Genomic DNA, 22,720 nt, shown 5'->3' on the forward strand with positions numbered 1-22,720 from the left:
GAGTTCTGCTTCTACAAGGAGCATGCAGGTGGGACCTAGGGGAGAAAGAAAGTCCTGCATCTACAGGGAGCATCCAGGCCGGGCCCAGAGTAGGGGCAGATCAGCTCACGTCCCCGCAGCCCATGCAGGCGCATACAGAGATGCCACGGACCCTGCCAGGGGCACGGCGGACCCCGGGGCGTCCGTGATCCCCGCCGGGGGGGTGGCACCGGCAGGTCTCGGCGGCGGCGGCGGTTCCCAAGGAGTTAAGGGCTGTCCCCGCCCCGTCTCCGCCCCGCTGGTGCCAGCGCTCGGGGCGGCGGAGGCGCAGCGCCGGGCCGCGGCGGGGGTCGGGGCTGCCGGGCCATGAGCTCCGTGCTCCCCGCCGCGCCGCCCGCCCCGCGCCACCGCCGCCGCCGCCGCCGCCGCTAGCATCGCCCCGGGGGGACCGGGGAGAACGCGGGGGGGTGGGTGGGTGGTGGGGGTGGGACGGCGGCGCGGTGGGGAGGTGGGAGGCCCGGCCCGGGGATGTGAATGGCGCTGGGTGTGCTCGGCGGGACCGACATGGAGTGGGAGAAGCTGCCGCGGCGGCCCGGGGAAGGCGAAGGGGAGGCGGCGGGGCCCTGGCCGGGCTGCGGGCGGCTGCGGCCCTCCTCGTACCGGGCGCTGCGCAGCGCCGTCTCCACCCTGGCGCGCATCGACGACTTCTACTGCGAGAAGATCGGGGCCGGCTTCTTCTCCGAGGTTTTCAAGGTGTGGGGCGGGCGGGGGGGGGGGGGAGGAAGAGGGGGGGTGCGGGGGAGGGAGCGGGGATGGCGGTCCCCGAGGCATCCCGCTGGGTTTTGGGCATCCCCCGGGGACCGCGCCTCCCACGCAGGCATGGGGTGCAGGGGATTTGGACCTCCCCATCCCCGGCAGCAGGGCGAGGTCGGGGGGGCGGGAGGGGGGGGGGGGGGATCGTGCGGGGCGGTGCCGTACGACGGGGACCTGGGGGTGCCGGGGGTCTGGGGTGCCGGGGAGCCCCGTCCCCACCGGGGATGTTGTTCCTCCATCCCTTCGCGCAGGGGGAGGGGAGCGCCGGCCGTGTTTACAGCTCCGGGAAGACTGAGCGCTCCCGAGTGACAGCGGGGCCGCGGGGCGGGGGGGTCTGAGCACGGGTGGGGTGGCGGGCAGCCCAGCCCTTGGGACTCCTGTGAAAAGCCTGGAGACCCGAACCTGCCGGACCCAGGGTGTGCCTGTGGCAGGGGATGCAGGCAGCGTTTGGGGTGATTTCTAGCGTTGCTGGGCCTGCTCCAGGCTGTGCTGGGCAGGTAGATGTGCCGGGTGCCTCCCGAAGGTGACCGGGTCTGGGAGAGGGGTGTGATGCTGAAAAGCAGCGCAGAGGAAGGTCCCCATTTGGGAGGCCAGAGGTGCCTTTGTCCCTGGGACTGCCAGAGGAGGGACGCCCGTGCATGGCCCACACCCTGATTGGGTGCTGGTGGGGAGCTCAGGGTCCCAACAGTGTGACAGAGGTGCGTGGTGACAGTATCTTGCCAGCCCACACAGTACTGTGCCCTGCCCCGCTGCCACCGGCCACCTCTCCACATTCGAGGGGAGGTGTATGCACATATTGTTTTCATCCTCAGTGTCTCTTAAGGTGCCACAAGCCGTTGGGCAAGGACTGCCCTTAAGCCACACTTCTAGTGGCTTTGCCCCCTTCGAAGAGCACCTTTGGGCTGTGCAGGACCCTCACCACCTCCCACCATGGTCGCTGGGATCCTGGGCAGCACTGTGTTGTGTCCCTTGTGCGGGACGACGTTCCCATGTGCAGCACAACTGGGCGTCCACATCCCAGCGGGACCCTGGGGCCCCTCTCCAGACCTGGTGCCGCTCTCCCCTCATCAGGGAGACCCCAAGACCCAGATCCTCTGCAGCCGGGGAGAGATGTCCTGCAAGGGGCTGTGCAGGTGTGCAGAGCCTCCTGTGTGCTCCCTCCTGCTCCTGTGGAGCCATGACCTCTCCACTGGCCAAGTTCCTGCTATTGATCTCTGGCTTGGAGCACGCGGCAGCACCTTGGAGCAGAGGGAGGCATTTAATAATGTCAGGCGTGGATACGGCTCTTTAATAATGGATGCTCCCATGTCTTGGCCAGGCCACAGCCTCTCCTTGCCTCGTTGTTTCTGTTTGCCTGGGCCCTGCAGGAGCCACAAAATGCTCCTTCTCCCACCCGTTGTTCATATTCTTGTGGGGCCACTTTCATGTAGGATTTGGGGGAGCAGCAGAGATTGGGGGGGGTGGGAGTGGGATCAGGCAGCAGGAGCCGACATGTGTGGATGCCGGAGAGGAGGCAGGGGCAGGAGGGGGCCAGATGGGGCTTTGTGCTCGTGCGGTGGGTTGCGTCCAAGATCTCAGCAGGATGGTGGGGCAGGCCCGGCATCTGAGCTGGGGTTTGGCTGCCTGAGCTTGCGAGGAGGATGGGGCTTGGCAGGGCAGCACAGGACCCGTTTTCCTCCCACCTCACTTGTTCCTGCTGGTGCTTTGCATGGCCGTGGGCACTCGCGGCTCCCTCCTCCGTGTGGCTGCTGGGTCCTGCCTCATTCCAGCCTTGGTGGGCGTGGGGTACAGGGAGGGGACCTGGACATCTTTGTCCCTAGGTAGCTCAGCCCTGGTGTGCAGCCGAGCTGGGGCCAAGCAGGGTGCTGGGGTACTGGCACAGGCGTCTGACACTTCTCCCAGTAAAAGGGCTCAGCATGTCTGAGCCCTGGAGTCCCAAGATTGCCCTGGAGTCCCAAGGTCGCCCCTGGGTTGAGCCTTATCCCACTCCAGCCACTTCTCTTGGAAAGGCTGTCCAGAGCAGACGGAGACATCAGTGATGGAAAGCTGCTTTTTTCCCTGTTGTTCCCTGCTGTTCCCTGCTGATCCCCCGCTGTGCTGCAGAGCTGGGCCTTTTCCCTCTGGAACAGCTGGTTTCCATTGCCTTTCCCTGTGCGATTTCAGAGGCACCAGGCCCACCCATTTTCTCGGGTACACGGACATTGCAACGAGAAATACCCATCTCCAATAGACTGAGCAGATTGAGCTGGGTGTGTTTGTGCCAGACATTTTCTCCAGCCCTTAAACCACTGTTGCTTCTCCTCCCTATATCCCTCTCTTATTTCCCATGTGTGGCCCGCGGCAGGGTGGGATGTGTCTTTGTGTGTCTTTGCTCATCCAACTCTGCACCTTATGCCCCGCTGTCACACATCTTCCCCGAGATGCTGCTTCCCAGGGCACAGCCCTTTGGTGTGCTCAGCCCAGCAGCCCATTTCCATGAGGTGCCAAGCAGGGAATTGATGGCTCACAGCATGAACAGAGCTTGGGAGAGGGCTTCTCTGGCGCTGCTGCCCACCACCGTTTGAGATTTTGTATTTACTCTGGATTTACCAGGGTAACTAACAACCTAACTCCCTCCCTCTTATCTGCTGCCCTTCATCAGTGGACCTTGCCTTGTTTTACAAGGGAGGGTGGAGCGGCGTGACACAGATGGAGAAACTAAGGCAGGCGGGGAGGAAGTGAATTTGCCGAGGTCAGCCAGCCTCAGCGACGCCAGGAGCAGCCCTGGCCCCGCTGTCGCCGCTCGGGAGCCCCGGGCGCTGGAAACATGTTGTGCTGACTAGCCAGAGACCTGCCGGCACCTCTCCTGCGCTGTCACAGGGCGTGCTCTGGGCTTTGCCGGTGGTGGCTGGCAGTGCCATGCCACCATGGTGTGGCACTGGCGCTGCCCCGGCTCCTGGTGTGCCCGTGGTGCTGCTCCTGGGAGCGCGGGAGGTGAGAGCTGCTGATGCTCAAGCATTTGTTGGGAGCGGGTGCTGCATGCCCGGCTCCTTTCGCTTCCCCGGAGGTAGTGTGTCTTGACTGATTCTTGCCTTTTCCATGCGATGAGCAGGTTTTCCAGTCCCACCCAGTAAAAGACCTGTTGCGCTACTGGGATTCCTGCGAGCTCAGGCGCAGCCATTGCAGGTGGCTGTGGGATTACCGGTGGCGTTGGTACCTCCCTTACCTGCCCTCCCGTTTTTCCCTGCTGGGCTCTCCGGGGCGAGGGGTGCAGGATGACGTCCCTGTATCTGTGTGACTCTGACTTGCCTGTGCCATGCTGGGGCAAGGGAGCATGCTTGGTGTGGGGCCATATGCGAGCCTGTCCCCAGTGCGGGGTGACGGGGCGGGGGGGGGGGGGAGGCTGGCTGCTGAGCCCCCCTGGGTTGGGGGATGGCAGGGAGGCTTTGCCCGGTGTCTAGACGGGAGCGCCGGCTGCGGGGAGGGAGCAAGCCGTCTGCTCGCTCTGATTAGCATGCTCTTTAAATAAGACTCTAATTTCCGCTGTTAAAAGAGCTCAGATCCCTTGTGCCCAGGCTGGGGCTGCAGCCAGCCCCATCCCATCCCCCAGCCTGGTGGGCTGGCAACAGATGGGATGGGGACTGACGCGCTACGGCACCCCGGATCAGGTGTGGGACCCCCCCCTGAAGCACCCAAGGGAGGGGCCATGTGGGGTGCTGGTGGGCCTCGGTGAGGGGAGAGGGCTTGTCTGGCTCCTGGGTGGAGGCCGGCAGCTTGTGTTCCCCCCTCCTCCCCCCCCACCCCCCCACACCCCGGCATGGCTGCCCAGCTGAGCTCAGCTCTGGGGAATGCGCTGGGATTCCTGGGCGCCATGCCAGAGCGCGGAGAGGCGAGGGGGGACGCCGTCCTGCCCGGCGAGGTTCTCCCACCCGCTGCCTTCCCTGGACGGTGGGGGGAAAAGGAAACCCCCTTAGCAAGGGGCTGTGGCCAGCCTGGGGTCATGGCTTGCTCCCTCCTCTGGTTCTGGAGAGCAGCCAGGGTGCTGGGCTGGTGCTAGCACCTGGCTAGACTGGGTAAACTGGTGAATGCATGTGGGAGGCTGTTGGGAAGCCCAAGAGACCATAACCCCTTCCCTGCCGGCTCGGGCAGGGGCTGGCCTTGCAGCACGGAGCGTGCAGGGGAGACAGACAGCAAGCTGAAGGCACTGGATGCCCTTGAGGAGGTCATGCCCCATTGGGGCTGGGGCTGTCCCGGGAGCCCCTGGAGCCTTCTCTGCCCCTGGGGACGGAGTCCTGGAGCAGAGCACCATGGCAGGGCAGTGCTGGCAGGGGGTTCCTGGGGTCCCTGGGAGAAATCCCGGGGAAGGGGCTTTCACTGGACCTTCCTTCCCCCAAGGCTGCCTCTCCTCCGGGATTAAGGCGTTAGACCCCGTGCGGCTGCACTCGGACCTGACCCAGCCTATGGCAGGAGGCTGATTAAGAAGGAATTAAGCCACGGGCACATCCTGGCTATGTGGGGTTGATCTGGTGCCCACCGGGGGCTGCTCCCTGATGCAGGGACGGTGCTGCTGACAGGGACGCTGCCAGCCCCACAGTGCATGGCCACTGAGTGCCAGCACTGTGCATACCGCCCGGCGTTCCCGTTGTGGGCGCGTGGCGCCAGAGTCCAGCCCGCGGCCATCCCGGCGGGACCCAGCCTGCCTGCGCCATCGAGCCGGGTCCTGGCGCCTGGCAGCTGCTGGTGCCAGCCAAACCGACCGAGCTAGTCCTGCCAGCCCCATGCTGAGCTGGGAGGGAAGGCAGTGCTGCCACCGGGCAAGATGGGTTGGGAACACCGGGCTTTGCTGGGCAGTGCTGGGGGTTTGGTGAGGCTGGGGGTTCCTGCTGGCCTTGTCCATGCTCTGAATCTCTTGGTCTTTGGCTCTGCAAGGAGCTGGAGGGGGAAAGGGAGACCTTGCCTGCCCTGCTTTGGCCAGGGAGGTCCCCGCCTTAAAGCCCACACAACCACCAGAGCCTGGGAGCCCCATTTCTGTATCTGATGCTGCCTCCCAGATGGGGATGGGGTGGAGGGAAGGCAGCAATGGTGGGGATGGAGTGGGGGTGCCCCTTCCACTGCCTGCTGGTGCAGGTGTGGGCAGGGAGTCCCCAGACACCAGGACTGGTAGCAGTGCCAGGGACTTCAGGGGGGAGGGCCTGGGGTGCCATTAGATGGGGCGTCCTGGGTGCACACGGGGCTGGAGGACCCATGCTCCCCACAGCAGCGACTGTGCCATCATGCTGCAACAGGCTCTCCCCAAGCCAAGGAGCTTTGTGCTCAGCCAGTGCTCAGCGAGGAGGAGGAGGCATGGGAAAACCCATCCTCCCTTCTCCCTGGGATGGGGACCCACAGCAGGAGGTGTCTGGGTGTCTCCTCCTCGCTTGTCCAGGGTCCCTCCTGATGTCTGCTGCCACATGGCCCCTGCCCACGGGCCAGGGGTGCCGGCTGGCCGGCTGGAGCTGGCTGGAGGTGACACAGGTGTAACCAGAGCAGGTAGCCCATGGGCAGGCAGCTGCTGAATTATTCAGAGCCTCTCCCTGAAGTCAATGAGCTGGTGGTGGCACAGTGGGGTCGGGCCAGGCTGTTGCCTCTTGCTTCCACTCTGCTTGGGGCTGGTTTGGCCTTGGTACACCCAGATATGTAGAGGGATCTTTAAAAAGCGCTAATTTCCCCCCAGGACCTTTGGCAGGGGAAGCTGCTGCCCCTCCCCTGGGTAACTGGGTACTAGATGGGTCCCCATCTCAGCATGCACCCCAGGACAACTGCTCCCCGAAGCAATGCCAGCTGTGGAGTGAGAAGAGGGCCCCGGAGGGCCCAGCATGCCAGCCTTCCCCTGTTGTGATGGGGACAGGGGCCAAGCTGCCAGCAGGGTGGGGGGCACTGGGGACCCTGCCTCCAGCCAGCCCCCCGTGTTTTTCCCGGGGAGGCGATCCCTGAGGCGAGGGGGGGGGGTGGGATGGGCCAGGGGCTGGCACCGGCACAGCAGCTTCAACCAGCATCGACTAAAAAGGAGAAGAGCAGGGAGCTGACGGCAGCGCTGAGGAATGCCTGCACCTCCGTGCACAGCTCGGTGTATGCCAGGGAGCAGCTGGGATCCACCGGGTTGTCCCCCCCACTGGCTGCTGCTCTGGGGGTTCCCATCCCACCCCTAGCAGCCGCTCAGAAGGGGACACTCAGCAGCTGTACACTGCCCCCCTCCCAGCCCCAGCACAGTGCTGGGGCAGGGGATCCCGTGCTTGTCCCTTGCCCTGCAAGCCCCGGTGGAGAGCTACAGAAGGGGTGTCCGTGCTTGGCCACACTCCCAGCTGCTGTTCCTGGCGGGGTACCAGACCCCCAGCTTGCATGACAGCGTCAGGCTGGGGCCAGCTAAATATACAGCCTCGTCCAAGCACTGTGCCCCGCCAGGCTAGGGTCATGCACCAGGCCAGCACTGGCCACCCCCAGAGCTGGTTTGGGGGGCAGTGTGCCCTCTCTGTCCTCCATCCTATGCTGGTAGGGTCTGGCTGCGTTGTTCTGACCTGAAAAAGCCCTCCCTGGTGTGCCCCAATCCCGCACAAGCCTTGGGGTCACAGCTTGGAGGAGCTGCCATTGCCTCTCTGGGAGGGCTGGGCAGTGTAGCATGGTGGGGGGAGCACGACAAGGGAGGTGCCTTGGGGACAATGGGGATGTGCATCATCCACACTGGGGGTCCTTGGAGTGCTGCTGCGCAAGGAGAGCCCTCCATAGCCCTAATGGTCACTGGAGCGCCCCATGCCTTGGGTTGGGGTGGGTGCTGGATGCGGTCTGGTGTCTGGGGGGGCTGCAGAGACACATGGGGCTCAGCCACCCTCGCACCCCCCTCCAGGTGCGGCACCGCCAGTCGGGGCAGATCATGGTGCTGAAAATGAACAAGCTGACCAGCAACCGGGGCAACATGCTGCGAGAGGTGCAGCTGATGAACCGCCTCTCGCACCCCAACATCCTCAGGTAGGACCTGCTCCCCCGCTGCCGTCCTTGTTGCCCCCCTTTTCCTTAGCCTGGGAGGTTTAGAGCTACCACCGGTGCTGGATGAGCCCCTGGGGCTGTTCCCCACCACGGCCACCCTCAGGTCCCCTCTGTCTTGCAGGTTCATGGGGGTGTGTGTGCACCAGGGACAGCTGCATGCGCTGACGGAGGTGAGAGCGGGACAACAGCCGTGAGTCTCGGGGTTCCTGCAGGCCTGGGGAGGGAATGGCAATAGCTGTGGTGACACTTTCTCGGCCCATGGCACATGTGCAGGGCAATGTCTACTGGGGGCTTGTGCTGTGGGGTGTGTGGGAGATGCTCTGGGATAAGAGATGGCGATCCAGCATTATGGGAGGAAGAGGGGGTGCAGTGACGCAACGGTCTGGCTCTTCCCATCAGTACATCAACGGTGGGAACCTGGAACAGCTGCTGGACAGCCCTGTGCCCCTCTCCTGGTCCATGCGTGTCAAGCTGGCCCTCGACATAGCCCGTGGCCTGCGCTACCTGCACTCCAAGGGCATCTTCCACCGCGACCTCACCTCCAAGGTACAGGATGCTCCAAGGCATCACATTCCCCTCCTTGTCCCATATCCATGTTGCCGCTCCAGGCATGGCCGGCTGGGCAGCAGGAGGCTGCGCTGTGCCAGGGCATCCTGGTAGCGGTGGCCGGCAAGGCAGGACTGGTGTGGTCAGTGTGACAGGGGTCCTCCTGTGCCCCCAGAACTGCCTGGTGCGCTGCGAGGCCAACGGCTACACAGCTGTAGTGGGTGACTTTGGCTTGGCGGAGAAGATCCCTACCTACAGGTGCGTGGGCAGTGTCCATCCCCATCCTCGGGGTGTGAGGTTTCTAGCCCACTAGGAGCAGGAGCTGGGGAGGGATGGATGTTTAGGGTGCAGCTAGAAGGGCGGGGATGGGGGGCAGTGGGGGTGGTCTGTGGCGAGGGGGTCTCGGGGACAGATGGACATGTTTGGGGCTGGCTAGGAGGGGATGGAGATGGGGATGGTGTGGGTGGTGAGAGGTGGGTTCATGGGACGCATGGAGGAGGCTTAGCCCAGGAAGGGAGATGGAGATGGTGATTCGGGCTGCCCCAGCCAGTGGGAGGATGAGAAGTGGGAAAGGGGCAGGGGGCTTGGGCAGCCCCTGATGTCCCATCATGTCCCCCAGCGAGGGCAGCGAGAAGGAGCCGCTGGCCGTGGTGGGCTCCCCGTACTGGATGGCGCCCGAGGTGCTGCGAGGGGAGATCTACAATGAGAAGGTGAGGCTCCGTGGCTGCCACGCGTGAGGCTTTTTCCAAGCTTGTGCCATTGGCAGCTTTCAAGATTTGTGGCCCTGGGGGCGGTGGGGCACATGGAGGGAAGGAACTGGACATTCCTCAAGTGGCAAGGTGGCAGGGCCACCGGTGGGGCTCCATGGGTAAGAGGGGGGCTGTGGGTTCACAGGAGGGTGGGCACATCACCTTGGGGCTGCAGGCTCCCCCCCAGTGACTCCCTGCTCTCTGCAGGCCGATGTGTTCGCGTATGGCATCATCCTGTGCGAGATCATCGCTCGAATCCCTGCTGACCCCGACTACCTGCCCCGCACTGAGGTGACTCCTGGGGATGGGGACAGGGATGGGGATGGGGACAGGGAGGGAGGGCAGCAAGCAGCAGCACCACAGCTGGGACTGCTTCCCCAAATGAGGGGGACCATCCTTCTGTGCTGGGCAGAGCTCTGTGTGCAGGATCTGCCCCACATCTCGGGGCAGGGGTGCTGTGTCCCAGATGTCTCCTGGCAGCAAGTGCTGCTCCCCAGGGAGGGATGTGCTTTACCTGTCCTTGGAGCCTGGAGTCGGCCTGTGTGGGAGAAGGGGATGGCAGCATTCAGGCAGGGAGCAGGAGGGGTTTGTGTCCCAGCATCCCCCAACTTTGCCCCAGCTTGGGGTGACCCCAAGGTCCCCCCCTTGTTGTGCCCCAGCCACAGTGCTGCCAGGTCTGCACCCCAGAGTGGCACGCAGTCTGTGTGGGGAGGGGGGAGACAAGTCACCCTGGATCCCCCAGGCCATGTGGTGCCCCAGGGCACCTGACCTCACTTTTCCTCCTTTCCCTGGCACAGGATTTCGGCCTGGACATCACCACTTTCCGCACCATGGTGGGAATCGACTGCCCAGCCACCTTCCTCCAGCTTGCTTTCCACTGCTGCAGTGTGAGCCTCCCTGTCTCAGCCGGGGGCGGGATGGGCAGCCGTGCCTTTGTGGGCAGGGCTCCATGGGGTGCCGGGGCCAAGGGGGGCACACAGAGCTCATCGGTAACCCCTTCTGCCCACAGATGGAGCCCACCTCTCGCCCCTCCTTCCTGGAAATCACACAGTGCCTGGAGGGTGTCCTGCAGCACCAGCCAGGTCCCGAGGGCACCGGGGCCACCCTCTTCAGTGGTGGGGAGAGCCTGCCTACGCCTGGGACAGCGGCCACGCTCAACGGTATGTGGGCACCTCAGGGGGATGCAAGGAGGGGGGATGTGGGGTGTCCCATCCTTTCCCGGCAGCCATAGGGGAAGGAGGCAGAGGTTGCATGAGGTCTGCAGGATGGGGCCGGTCACTGTCACCCCCCCAGGGTGCACCCCTGGGTTGTTGGGTGCCCAGCACCCCATGGCACCCCACACCTGAAGCTGCTGGCGGCCGGTGACCCGCTCCTGTCCCCGTGCCCAGGGGTAGCCGGGAGGGTGGCCAGCCGCGCCGAGCAGTCACCCCTGCGTGAGCTGGGGACCCAGCACCTCCAGCCGGACCAGCGCCTGTCCCGCAGCCAGTCCGACATGTTCCCCCCGAAATCGCCCACCCTGCTGCGGCCACCAGAGCCTTACGGCGGGGCCAGGACCAAGGAGATGTTCCCCCGCGTCAACCCCTTCTCCCAGCGCGAGGACCTGAAGGGGGGCAAGATCAAGCTCTTCGACACACCCAGCAAGTCAGTCATCTCGCTCACGTTCGACCTGCCACCCCCGGCCCCACTCCAGCTCAGCACCCCCGTGACACCCGAGCCCACCGTGGAGGTGCAGTGTGACTTCTCGGCCCCCGCCGCCATCCCCCGCAAGTGCCACTCGCTGCCCGCCTCCCCCGAGCTGCCCCGCCGGGGGGGCCTGGAGCTGGGCATGGGGTCCCCCCATCCCCCTGCTGACTCCCAGCCCCCTGCCCTCCTCCCGCCCCCAGCTTGGGGACGAGCCTCCCCTCCCAGCCCCGGGGCAGAGGAGCGGATGGACTGCGGCCTCGACAGCCCCGAGCCGCCGCAGCCCCCACCGCCACCCCCCAACAGCAACTTCATCCGCACGGCATCCTCGGGTGCCCGACCCTGGCAGCCGGAGCCCCGAGCCCCCAACGGGCTCCTCTTCAACAACAACCACGTGGTGGTCAGCAAACCCCTGGCTTGGGGCAGTGGGCTGGAGCATGGCTTCTCTGAGCTCAGCATCCCCTGCGCGGCGACGCTGGAGCGGACGGAGCGCACGGCCATGCTGCCGGGGCACAGCTCCGGCACCGTGCTGGAGCAGGATGAGGTGCTGCCCTGCCCTGGCTGCTGCCTGGGTCCCTTCAGCTTCGCCTCCGTCTGCCACCGGCCAGCACCCAGCCCGCCCCGCTACCAGAACCTCAACTGCGAGGCCAAGAGCCTCTGCCACGACCGGGGCCACCACCAGAAAGCCTTGGGGCCGGTGCTGGCAGAGCCCAGCCTGAAGCTGCCGGAGGCACAGTCCTAGTGCCGGGGATCCCTGGGGAGCAGGGATGCGTCCGGCTGCCCCTCGGACCCCCCACCTTCAGCCACAGGAGCCCGGTGCGTCCCCACGGTCTGTCCTCACACTGGTGGCCGTGGTGCCCCATGCCGTGGCTGCCACGGCGCTGCCCAGGCGCTTGGGTGCCCATCCCATTGGGTTTGGCCTCGGGGGGGTCTGTGGGGATCCCTGGGGTGGGCTGGGTCCCTGCTGGGGATTGAAGTGCAATAACACCCCCGCCCCAGGCATACTCCAGCGCTGCAGGGCTGGTCCCCCGTGGGACCCCCAGGGCTTAAACCTTGGGTGCAGGACCCCCCTTCCCCAAGGGCTCACCTCTTTGCGGGCTCTCACGGAGGGGTGTGCAATGAGCCTGCCCCCCCGGGAGAACCGGGAGCCCCCGCAGCCCCCCAGGCTGGGAGGTGAGCGGGGCTGGGCTTGGGGAAGGGGGGTCAGTGTGTGTGTATGTGTGTTTTAGGGGATCCTGTGGGGCTGTTGGGTGTTCCCATACTGCCCCACAAGCATGGGGAGTGGAGCCGGTCCCTCCCCGGGCTGGGAGAGGGGCAATGCCCCTGGGGCAGTGCACAAGAGAGGATCAATTGCCAGCGCTGGGGTTGCCCTTGCCCACCAGCTGCCGAGGGCTGGGTGCTGAGCTGGCACGGCGCCTTGCGTCCCCCCCGCACACAGGGACAGGAGCAGGGTGCCGTTCTGCGGGGGGAAGGGGCCGATGGGGATTTTGGCCAGGCTGCCTGGCCCTTGGCAAGGGTGGGAGCCGGCTTTCCTCCCTCCCGCACAATGCACTGGTGAATGCAGAACTCTTGTGTTTTTTATTATTAATAATAATTGCTAGTAATATATACCCAGCTTATTTAAAGTGTTCAATAAAAACTGAATGTCCTAGCGACCCAGGCTGCCGCTTCTGTCTTTTGGATGCGTGTCAGATGCGGATGGGACCCCAGCCCCAAGAGGTTGCATGGTCTTGCCTTCTGGGGAGCCCCTCAGGGACCAGAAGCCAGCCTGGCTTAGCCCAAGATCTCAATGTCCCTGAAGTTGAAAATCTCAGTTGAAATGGCTTGAGTGAAATTCCCATTTATTATTTAGGTTCTTTGGGTTCATGCTCTTGAGTCTGTTTGCGGTGGTACACAAGGAAGCAAAGAGCAGACAAGCTGTGTGTCTTTATTGCTACAAAGTGGGTTCAGCCAGCGGGCAAGACAGAGGAGTGACATGTGCCACCTCCAGAAAGCCTGCCTTTTACACTCTTTAGCTCTTCAAGCAAGCTAGTTCACATAGCAATTAATCAACTATATATGGCACACATGACCCTGTAATAAACTCAGCGCGTCTTCGCCTGGTTGAACACGACTTCCTCTCTTCTTGCCTGGCTGCAATGTTACATGAGGGCTATTTTGCTTAATCTTCACATGCGCACGTGTGTGGTAACTATTTAAAGTCCCACTGACTTGTCTTGCTTTAAAGCGTCAAGTCCACTGCAAGTGCCGGCGTTGCTTTTGCTTTTGAGAGGCAGCATCGCATCGTACAATCCTAAAGGTCATTGCTGTACTTTCTAATTAGCACAACAAACCACCAACCACCAGCACAGGCGCCGGATGGTTCAGGCACAGCTTCCTTCTTGGGTGCCCAGGCTTTGCTGGGTTGCCTGAAAGCCGTGGCCAAGCTGCTCCTGGGACGGGGCCAGGCAGAAAGTCCCAGCTGTGGGGAGGGGACCTGGCCCGGTGTCTCCAGCTCCCACATCCTTGCCTCCCGGCAGCGCAGCTCACTCTGTGCTGGGGATGTCGCGTGGCTGAAGGGCTTGCTCTGCTCTGCGGCCGGGCCTGGGCTCCCCACCAGCCCCCGTGCTCGGGCAGACCCAGCATACCCTGTGCAGGTGTGGGGCTGGGATGTGGGACCCAAACCGCTCTGCTGAAGCGCATCAGCTGGGAGGAAACGGCCACTGCCGCCACCTTCCCCAGCCTCGTGATGCCCGAGCATCACTGGGCATCACTGGGAAGGACCTGGGCGGGGGTCTGTGAGAGGGAGTGGGTTGCTTGCACAGATGGGACATCCTGGGCAGGGTTGCAGCAAGGCTGAAGCGGAGGTGGTGTGGGGTGCAGGTGCTGCAAGGGAAGGCAGAGCGGGAGGGTGAGGTGCTGCCCAGCCTCCATGGCACACAGTGGGGCTGGGAAGGCAGCTTGGCAAAGGGGTTTTCCCCATCTTGCCCCTTCGTTCCACCACAGCTTGGAGGGGGTCTCTTGAGCTACTGCAGACCAGGGGCTCCCATGGCAGCGACGGGATGGAGGCAGGCTCCATCCAGAACAGTCCCTTTCCAAGGGAGGGGGTCAACATGCCCCAGGCAGAGGGCCAGGCTCCCTGCTGGCCTCCATGCGCACCCCACGGGCCCCACGCACCCCAGGGCTCAGCAGAGCCTGTCACGGGCACACTCACCGCAGCAGTGCTGGGGCCGGCAGCCATCATCACAGGAAGGGGGAGCTCGGCCCTGCCGCCTTCTCACAGATCCAGAGGTGTAGGTCGTCAGGACCCTCGCACTGGGCAGGTTTGATGTTCCCACGGCTTATTATGGCACAGGACCCGTTCAACTTCGACTGCCACGGCCTGGATGGGGAAACGACACATCAGGGGGCTGCCATCGCCCTATCCACTGCTCCCTGCCGAGGCAGCTGGGGCTGCCTCTTGCATGCTCGCGCAGGAGGGGTTGAATGCTGCAGTCAGAAGGGGGATCCCCCAGTCCTCCCCGACTGATTTCAGGCGCTGAAGCCTCACCCCCCTTCCTCAGGCAGGCTGAGAAACCCCTCCGCAAAAGGTTTGCATCCCCACGGCACCTGGCAGTGGGGAGAGCCCGGTCCTTCCCACAGGTGTGTGGGTGGCCAGAGGAGCTGCCCTGGGCCATGGGGTTGCGGTGGGGTGCAGCCCCCCACCGCGGGGCTGAGGATGGAGAGGCCGGCAGCAGGCAGGGGCTGGGCAGCCAGCACCCAGCCAGACGGCTCTGTTCCTCCCCACTGCTCTCAGACACCACAAGAGGAAGCCGTGGCGAGATGGGGAGGGGGTGCATGTGGCAGGGAGGAGCCCAGGACCCTTTGCAAGCAGGAAGGCTCGATTTCCCCTCGAGGAGAGACCAGGGAGGCACATGGGAGATAGAGGTGGTGCTCAAACGCATTGTCTTGGCCCCAAATAAAACTTGTGGTTTCTTTTGTCCCCTTTCGCCGCCTCCTGCCTGTGCAAGCCCTGCACAGTCCCCACCCGAGCCCTGGCTTTCCGTTTTCACAGCCTCTGAGCACATCTTACCACACCACTGCACCCACCTCCACTCCATCTCAGCTGCTTTGATGCTCTCTGTTCCCAGTGCTCGTGCCTGGGACAGGGTACCGGTAGGATTTAAAGCGCTTTCAGAAGCCTTACAGGAGGAGAGAGGATTTCAGCAAGAGGCTGTGCTGCCGGGTACCTTTCGTAAAGGGAGCCATCCACCCAGAACCAGGCATCTGAGACTCCATCATCATCCGGGTCCCCTTCCTCCAGCCAGCCATAGTCATACCAGGGGAAGCTGGTCTTCTGCAGCCCAATCCAGTATTGGACGTCTGCATTCCTCAGAAAGGTCTGGGGAAGGAGAAAAGGGCCTTTTAGTGGTTTTACCATGGTACCTATATGCTGCGGTGTTTGCAGGGAGTCGTCATCTCCCCAAGAAGCCCCTGGGACTGGAGCTCCTTGGGGCAGGACAGCTGAGCAGCCCTGGTGCGTTGCTCCAGCTTGGGCAGCATCCGGGGTGCCAGAGGCTCTCTGCCCCAAGTCCACCACCAGCCATGTGCTCCAGCTTTGCACCTTCCAATGTTTTGGAAGGCCAGGGGTCCCCAGAGCAGTGCTGGCCCACTTGGGGAGCCCAGGGATGGATGCATCAGCTCCTGCCCTCACCTCCCCCCAGCACCCTACCGGCACGGTCCAGCGACTCCAGGATTTGGTGACCAGGAGCTGAGAATATTTCTTCTCGCACTCATCTCTGCTGTCTTCCCAGGTCTTCTTCTCCGATGAGATGAAGAGGCACTTGCCCCTGTACAGCAACCAGCCTGAAGGGCAGCAGTCTGGGGACAGGGTCACAACTCGGGTGTTTCCTCAGCCAGAAATGCCCTTGGGGTGACTGCAAACAGCCCCGCATGTTCCCAGCAGACATCATAGGCTCAGCCTCTGGTCCAGGCACAGCTTCAGCCTTTGGACCACCCTGTCCCCACCATGTGGCCCAAAAAGCCAGTGCTTGTGCCTTAGGACTGCACCTCCTGAGGGCTGCCAGTCCCCAGGGGCACCCCATCCCTGCTCCACCATCGCCCTACCTATAGCCGTGCAGGAGCGCAGGATGGCCACAGTGCTCTCGCTGCTGTTGAGCTTCCCCTGTACCTCCTGCATCTCCTTCTCTGTCTTTCCCAGGACCCCCATGACGCGCCTCAGCTCGACCTTCAGGTTCTCCACCTCTAGCTGGCTGCTGTTGCCTTCTTGCCACGCTCGCTGCAGCTCCGCTCTGGCCAACGCCAGCTCCGTCCGTGTCTGCTCCAGGCTCTCCTGCCGTGTGCTCACCTCCTGTGAGAGGTGGCGCCGCTCGGCCTCATGCTCACGGGAGGTGTCCTGCAGGCTGCGGGTGACCTGCCAGTCTGGGGACAAGGTGGGTGAGCTGGGGCACAGAGATGGGACAGTCCTGGGCAGGGGGATGTGGAACTGACCCTGCTTTGGATGTAGGATGGGCAGGACAAGGCAGGGAGGTGTTGTTCTGGATGGGAAAGGATGGGAAAGACACGGCAGGGAAGGGGCTGGGCAGGACCTGGCAGGGGAGGGTGTAGGAACCAGGTGGCCCAGAGAAGTTGTGGATGCCCCATCCCTGGAAGTGTCCAAGACCAGGCTGGATGGGGCTTTGAGCAACCTGGTCTAGTGGGAGGTGTCCCTGCCCATGGCAGGGGGGTTGGAATGAGATGATCTTTAAGGTCCACTCCAACTCAAACCATTCTATGATTCTAACACAGAGAGCAGGGCAGGGGCAAGGAGGGTGCAGCAATACGAGGCTGGGAAACGCCTGGAAGGGAAGGGAAAGGAGGAGGAGAAACACAGAATGATGTGGGGAAGTTGGGGGATGGGAGGCAAGGCCATGCATCCCAAGGCCAAAGGAGGCGTGGGATGTATCCCATGATGTGTGAGGGACACAGGCCAGTTTGCGGTAGACGGGGCAGAGGGACCCAGCCACAAGCAGGGTACGTGGGCATGCCTGCGTTAACCCTGAGCTCTTCCCCATTCAGTCATGGCAACCTGCCCCAGCCCAGCTGCCTCCCTCTCCCCATGCTGCCCAGCCACCCCAGTCAGAAGTCCCCAACCCCCTGACTCACAGCAAGCCCCCAAGACGATGGTGGCCACCAGCAGCAGCAGGCAGGTCGCCAGCAGCCCCACAAGGATGCACCACCGCCGGGACCAGCGCCCTGCAAGACACAACCGACCGGAAGCATCACTTAGTGAGCTGGGAAAACCCTGGTGGCTAGCCCCCAGACCTCCTGCCTGTGGGCAGCGGAGTGGCAGCATGATGGCACAGGTGGCAGAGTGTGAGTGCTTCCTCTCTTCAAGGATGGGAGCGGGAACACCCCTGAAACACCACCCACTCTCCACAATCGGACCTCCACTGGTCCCCTGGGCTCCAGCTGGTCACTCACCTGGGCTGGGCTGAGCCCCATCCCCATCCTGTGCCGTCGGCGCCGGCTGGGTGTTCTCATAGGGACTCTCCGCCTCATCCATGCCCAGGGCTGTTGGAGGAAGGCAGGGGAGAGTCGCTGAGCCTCCTGGGATGGGTATGGCGAGGCCACCATGAGGAGGTCCTGTGGGCTCTCACCTGCCTCTAGCGCCTGGCTGGCCATGCTCCGGCCCCCCACCATCTTGGCAAACCTCAGGTCAGCATAAAGCACGCTCTGGGCCATGTGGGCAAGCGCCGGGCGAGCCCTGAGCCCTGCTGACTCCCGCTCTGCCCTTGGGGTGCCTTTCTGAGATGGTCCTGCTCCCCGGCGATTGTGTCGTCTCTCAGGGGTGCAAACGAGAAGTGCAGCCAACGTCTGCAGAAGCAGAAGTTTGCTCTAAGGTGCAGCGGATGGGACCAGCGAGGCACAGCTGCAGGGCCTAGCACCGTCTTCATTGGTCCCAGCACCACCGGCCTGTCCCCTCCCACGCCCCGAAAGTGCTCATAGTCCCCCTGGGCACACACAGCACCAGGGCAGCATGGCCTGAGGTTGGGGCGGTAACAGAGCAAAGATGGACCCAGATTTCTGGGCCAGGAGCAAGCTGGGAGAGAGCAGGCTGAACCCGGACACAGGAGCACATTGCCCTGTGGAGGGCTGGAGTTCTTCATGGGCACAGATTTCCTCTCCCAACCTCTGTTTATGTGAAATTCCCTATGATGTACCTTGTGCTGCTGCCTCTCCTCCTTTCCCTGGTCCCCTCTTAGAAGACACCAGCTTCTGTGCCGCTCCAAACTCCCCTCCAGAGATTTGCATACAGCAATGACACCTGCTTTGTCTTCTCTTCCCCAGACTACAACCCCAGCACTTGCAGCAACTCCTCCCCAGTCCCAGCCTCCAGCCCCTCAGCATCTCAGAGGTCTCTACTGAACTGCATCCAGAGAAAGGCAGGTTTCAGAAGGGGTACTGAGTTGGGGAACAGCTGGGGACATCTGGACACAGCCAGTTCCTAGGACAGGTGTGCAGGGATGCTGGCAGAGCATGGCATTGCAAGGCCACTCTCCATCACATCTGCAAGAGGAGGGGAAGCCCTCCATCACTGGTGAAAGGCAAAAATCACGGCCAGCTTCAAAGGGGGCAGGAAGGAGGTTTGGAAAGCTAAAGGTTGAGAAGCTTCCACCCAATCCCCAGAAGAAGATGGAGCACGTCCTCCCTGGCATACAGTGGTCCAGGGCCAGGGAGGACATGGTGGTGGCTGTGGGGAGCCCAGCGGGATTTTCCAAGGTTGAGTGGCCCCTGCCCGACCTGCCTGCCTGCTGCTGTGGGAGCACTGAGCTGGAGACGAGGGGAGAGCAATGGGGCCCATTTATCATGACCCTCTGAGGTTTGGGACATGGTCCCCTGCGGTCTCCTTGCTGGTAGAGTGGGGAGACGTGGCCAGGAGAAGGGGAGAAGAACAAGAGCTCACGCTGCAATATGGAAACCCCATTTAGGCACTAAGGCAAACATCTCTTCACAGCAGCGATGCTCAAACCCCGGAACAGAGCACAGAGAGGGGGAACCTCCACCCAGCATGGGGCCAGCCCCAGAGCCACCAGTTCCCACGTGGAAGCCAGCTCTGCTCTCCCCTGACCCAAGGATTTGAGTTGATTCTGGGTAGTCTGAGCCCTGCAATTCTGCCCAGCACCCCAAGCCTGAGCTGCACTGCCCTGACGCCACCCCAGGGGACCTCGAGCAGTTTCGGGGCGTGGAAGGGGACAGGATTGCGGTACCAGGGACCAATGGTAGGGCGCCGGCCCCCGTTGCTGTGCTTTCCACATCTCATCTGCCGCACCTCACAGCAAACTTCTGCTTCTGCAGGAACCAGGCACACTTCTCCTTTGCAACCCTGAGAGAGGGGGCAAGCGTGGCTTAGCAGGAGCCGTCTGAGCCTCCAAGGCAGCCCAAGGCATGGCCCAGAGTGTGGTCTATGCCGACCTGAAGTTTGCCACGGCTCCCCCGCTTCCCTCCCCCGCCTGCCCCACAGCCCCCGATGAGGACGACAGCCCCTATGAGAATGTGCCACTGGGGCCAGTGCCCGTGGAGCCCAGCCCAGGTGAGAGCCCAGCAGTGGCCACCACTGGGGGGATGCCCTGGGTGCAGGGTGGGTAGCATGTGGTGGCAGGGGGACCACGGGGTGATGCCAGTGGGTGGCCATCTCTTGCAGGTCGCTGGCCCCGGCGTTGGCGTGTCCCTGCAGGGCTGCTGGCAGGCAGCCTGCTGCTGCTGCTGCTGGTGGTGGCTACCGTGGTCCTGGGAGCTCGCTGTGAGTCGGGGTGAGGGTGGTGGGGCATGGGGCAGTTTGGGAAGGGAGAGGGGGCAGCTTGGGGAAGGAGGGGGGGAGCACCAGGAGCAGGTTTGGGGCTGGATGAGGACCAGGCTGCTGGTGGGTTGCATGGGCTGTGGGGTGCCTAGGGCTGGGGGAGGGCCTGGGGCTGGTGGTCCGGGGGTGGTTGCTGACTTTTGCATGGCCACACTGAGCTGCCCCTAATCTGCATGTACTGCCTACCACTGCCTTCCCTTTCCCTCCCATTGCATTCACTTCCCCTTCCCTCTGCTCTCCCTCCCCTTATCCTCCACTTGCCTTCCCCTCGCTTCCTATTACCTTCCTTTTCCCTTCCCATTGTCTCCCCTTGCCTCTCTTTGACCTCCCACCACCTTGCCTTTCCTACCCATTGCCTTTCCATTCCCTTCCATCCCCTCCCCTTGCCATCCTTGGGGCTGCCTTGTCCTCCCCATGGCCTGGACATGCCCACCCAGCCCCCTGAGCAGGGTCAGTTTCACATCCCCCTGCCCAGGACTGTCCCACCCTGTTGCCCCAGCTCACCCACCTTGTCCCCAGACTGGCAGGTCACCCGCAGCCTGCAGGACACCTCCCGTGAGCACGAGGCCGAGCGGCGCCACCTCTCACAGGAGGTGAGCGCACAGGAGGAGACCCTGGAGCAGACACGGACGGAGCTGGCGTTGGCCAGAGCGGAGCTGCAGCGAGCGTGGCAAGAAGGCAACAGCAGCCAGCTGGAACTGGCTGTGCTGCAGAAGGAGATGCAGGAGGTGCAGGGGAAGCTTATCAAGAGCGAGAGCACAGTGAGCAGCCTGCGTGCCTGTGTGAATACAGGTAGGACCATGGTGGGGTGGGGGGACAGGCAGTGATGCTGCTGGGGAGATGTCGGGGCTGATCCCAGCCAGGCTGGGCCCCCCCGGAATGTCCGTGGGAGGGTGAGAGTCTGAGCCATGCCCCTGCCCCCAGAGTGCTGCCCCTTCGGCTGGGTGCTCTACAGGAATGTGTGCCTCTTCATCTCGGGGGAGAAGAAAAGCTGTACACAAAGCTGTGAAGACTGCAGAGATAAAGGCGCTCGGCTGCTGGTCCAAGGCAAATGGCCGTCATGGAAAATGCCGGTACAGAGCAGGGGGCTGTGGCACTGCAGGAGAGTGGGGGAGATGGTGGGGCTGGGCAGACCCCCGTAGGGTCAGCAGCATCTGTGGAGGTGCTGGGATGGCACAGCGAGCCCTGGGTTCCCACCCTGCAGGCTATGGGGATGAGCATGGCTGGTGGTGGAACTCCTGGGCCCCAGACTGTGGCTTGGCATGGGGCAGGTGGTCAACAGCTTCTTTTCCCCCAGGATTTTATGAAGGGATCTAGTGCCCTTTACTGGATTGGAGCAAAACTTCCTACTGACACGAAATGGTATGTTATCTGGCAGGACAGCAAGCAGTTGTAAATGCAGCAGTCCTTGGCACAAGCACCTGCCCTTTAGCCATGTCAGGGAGGTACCGTTTTACCCCTGTGAGACCCACCCTGGCAGAGGGGTTGATGCTTCAACAAACTGGGGGGGGGGGGAAGGGAGGGGGGAGGAGGGCCTTGGGCAAAGCCCAGCTGTGGGGTGCATTGCTGGATCTTCAAGTGGAGGAGCAGGAGGCTTGGGGAAGGAACATGGCCCTCCCTCATACTGGTCCCAGTGCCAGGTGCCCTGCCTGCCCCAGCAGCACTGGGACCTGTGGGAAGAGGTGTCCACTGTGAAGATGCTGTCACTGCTTCTCTGAGACGTGCCCTCTCTCCTAGGTGCAACTCAGGTGCAATAGAGTGTGAGCTGTTAACTAACAGGAAAGCAGACATTTATACATGGAAGCAGTACCAGTGGATCTGCGAGAAGCCCCCACAGTTGCCCGATGCATCTAAGAGCCTTCTTCCTCTCCTGGGCAAGGCTTGACAGTTCTGCCACCCCACTCCATCACAGGACTTGGGGACATGAGCTGGGGATGCACCCCAAGACCCTCTCCCCTCTGCACACGCATTGTCTCAACCACATTGCAAAGTGCTGGGAAGGGGTGTGTGTGTTTTAAAGCAAGGTTCATCAAAAAAAAGATCTCCTTCCCCTCTCTCACATTCATGCATACACTTATACTAGCTTGCACCAGCCTTCTGTGTGTCCCCATGTGCCTCGGCCAGCACAGCTCGCAATGACCTCAGCCAATGCACCTCCCTCAGGTCTGCCAGTGGGGCACTGATGGCAGGGATGTGCCATTTGCTTCTCTTTGGAGCTGGGGGATGACAGCACCATTGGTGTCCCCAACCTGACTTTGGGGGATCCAGAGGATTTACTGCCTGTCCCTTCCCTCAGCATCCACAGCTCTCATCCTGCCCTTTCTCCTGCCTCCATCACCTGCCCAGGGCTTGGGGCTGAGCCTTGCCTGGCAGAGGTGCAGGCAGTGGTGCCATCAGCATGAGAATCTGCTGGGGAGACCATGTGGGACATGAGGGAGCACTGAGGAGCCCTGAGACCATGGGGGGTAAATAAGGGAGCCCTGAGGCCATGGAGGAAATGGGGGTGCAGTGAAGATCCCCAAGATCATGGAAGGCAAATGAGGGAGACCTGAGGCCGTGGGAAGAAACTGGGTGTGCAGCAAGGAGCCTTAAGACAGTGGGAGAGAGGGGAGAGCACTGGGAAGTGGAACACATGGAAAAAGGGAGACCCCTGCCACCACAGGGGAAAGATCCCTAAGACCTGAGTGGGACCTGAGCTGCTGGGCGATGTGATGAGGGGACCCCTGTCCATGACCCAGCTGGGGTGGGTGGGGGAGTCCAGGGGCAGCACTGACCTTCCCTGTCTCAGTGTTTCTGCAGAAAGGCACTTTTCAGAGAGGGGGATGAGGCGGGGACCACATTTTCAAGATGGATGTGGGCAGCTCCTGGGAGAGGAGGTTTGGAAGGAGGCTGGTGGAGCCAGCCCACAGCATGGTGCGGCTTGGAGGTTGGAACATGACTGCGGGAGATCCCCTACAATCTCAGTTATCGTGCGAAACAAGGACTTGTTGTGTCTGGCTTGTCCTGGCAAGAACAGGCTGCCTGCCCCTGGAGCCCTGATGTCCAGACACCAAGGTCCGCAGTGACATTGGACTCTGCCACCCCAAGGACACACTGCTGACTCCTCTCCAGCCTCCGGTTTGTGGGTCCCCTGTTC

At 62.8% G+C, this 22,720-nt stretch overlaps 3 protein-coding genes across 3 annotated transcripts; 2 read left to right on the forward strand and 1 right to left on the reverse strand.

Moving 5' to 3' along the window:
• Positions 1-513: 513 nt before the first annotated feature.
• Positions 514-11,508, forward strand: TESK1 (testis associated actin remodelling kinase 1). Its single transcript, XM_074166451.1, has 10 exons — positions 514-732; positions 7,652-7,773; positions 7,913-7,961; positions 8,191-8,337; positions 8,513-8,595; positions 8,957-9,047; positions 9,294-9,377; positions 9,884-9,973; positions 10,096-10,246; positions 10,475-11,508. The coding sequence occupies exons 1-10, from the start codon at positions 514-516 to the stop codon at positions 11,506-11,508; spliced, it is 2,070 nt and encodes a 689-aa protein (XP_074022552.1).
• A 2,451-nt stretch (positions 11,509-13,959) lies between these two features.
• Positions 13,960-17,468, reverse strand: CD72 (CD72 molecule). The gene is made up of 7 exons (XM_074166589.1): positions 17,384-17,468; positions 17,208-17,297; positions 16,890-16,979; positions 15,852-16,166; positions 15,457-15,605; positions 14,975-15,126; positions 13,960-14,127 (listed from the first exon to the last, which is right to left on the reverse strand). The coding sequence occupies exons 1-7, from the start codon at positions 17,466-17,468 to the stop codon at positions 13,989-13,991; spliced, it is 1,020 nt and encodes a 339-aa protein (XP_074022690.1). The 3' UTR covers positions 13,960-13,988.
• Positions 17,469-19,166: 1,698 nt separating this feature from the next.
• LOC141477558 (uncharacterized) lies at positions 19,167-21,469 on the forward strand. Its single transcript, XM_074166768.1, has 6 exons — positions 19,167-19,317; positions 19,429-19,527; positions 20,104-20,376; positions 20,509-20,657; positions 20,882-20,979; positions 21,334-21,469. Exons 1-6 carry the CDS (start codon positions 19,173-19,175, stop codon positions 21,467-21,469), a joined length of 900 nt encoding a protein of 299 aa, XP_074022869.1. The 5' UTR covers positions 19,167-19,172.
• The last annotated feature ends 1,251 nt before the right edge of the window (positions 21,470-22,720 follow it).

The sequence above is a fragment of the Numenius arquata genome, chromosome Z (assembly GCF_964106895.1).
Source record: "Numenius arquata chromosome Z, bNumArq3.hap1.1, whole genome shotgun sequence".
Classification (NCBI taxonomy): Eukaryota; Metazoa; Chordata; class Aves; order Charadriiformes; family Scolopacidae; genus Numenius; species Numenius arquata.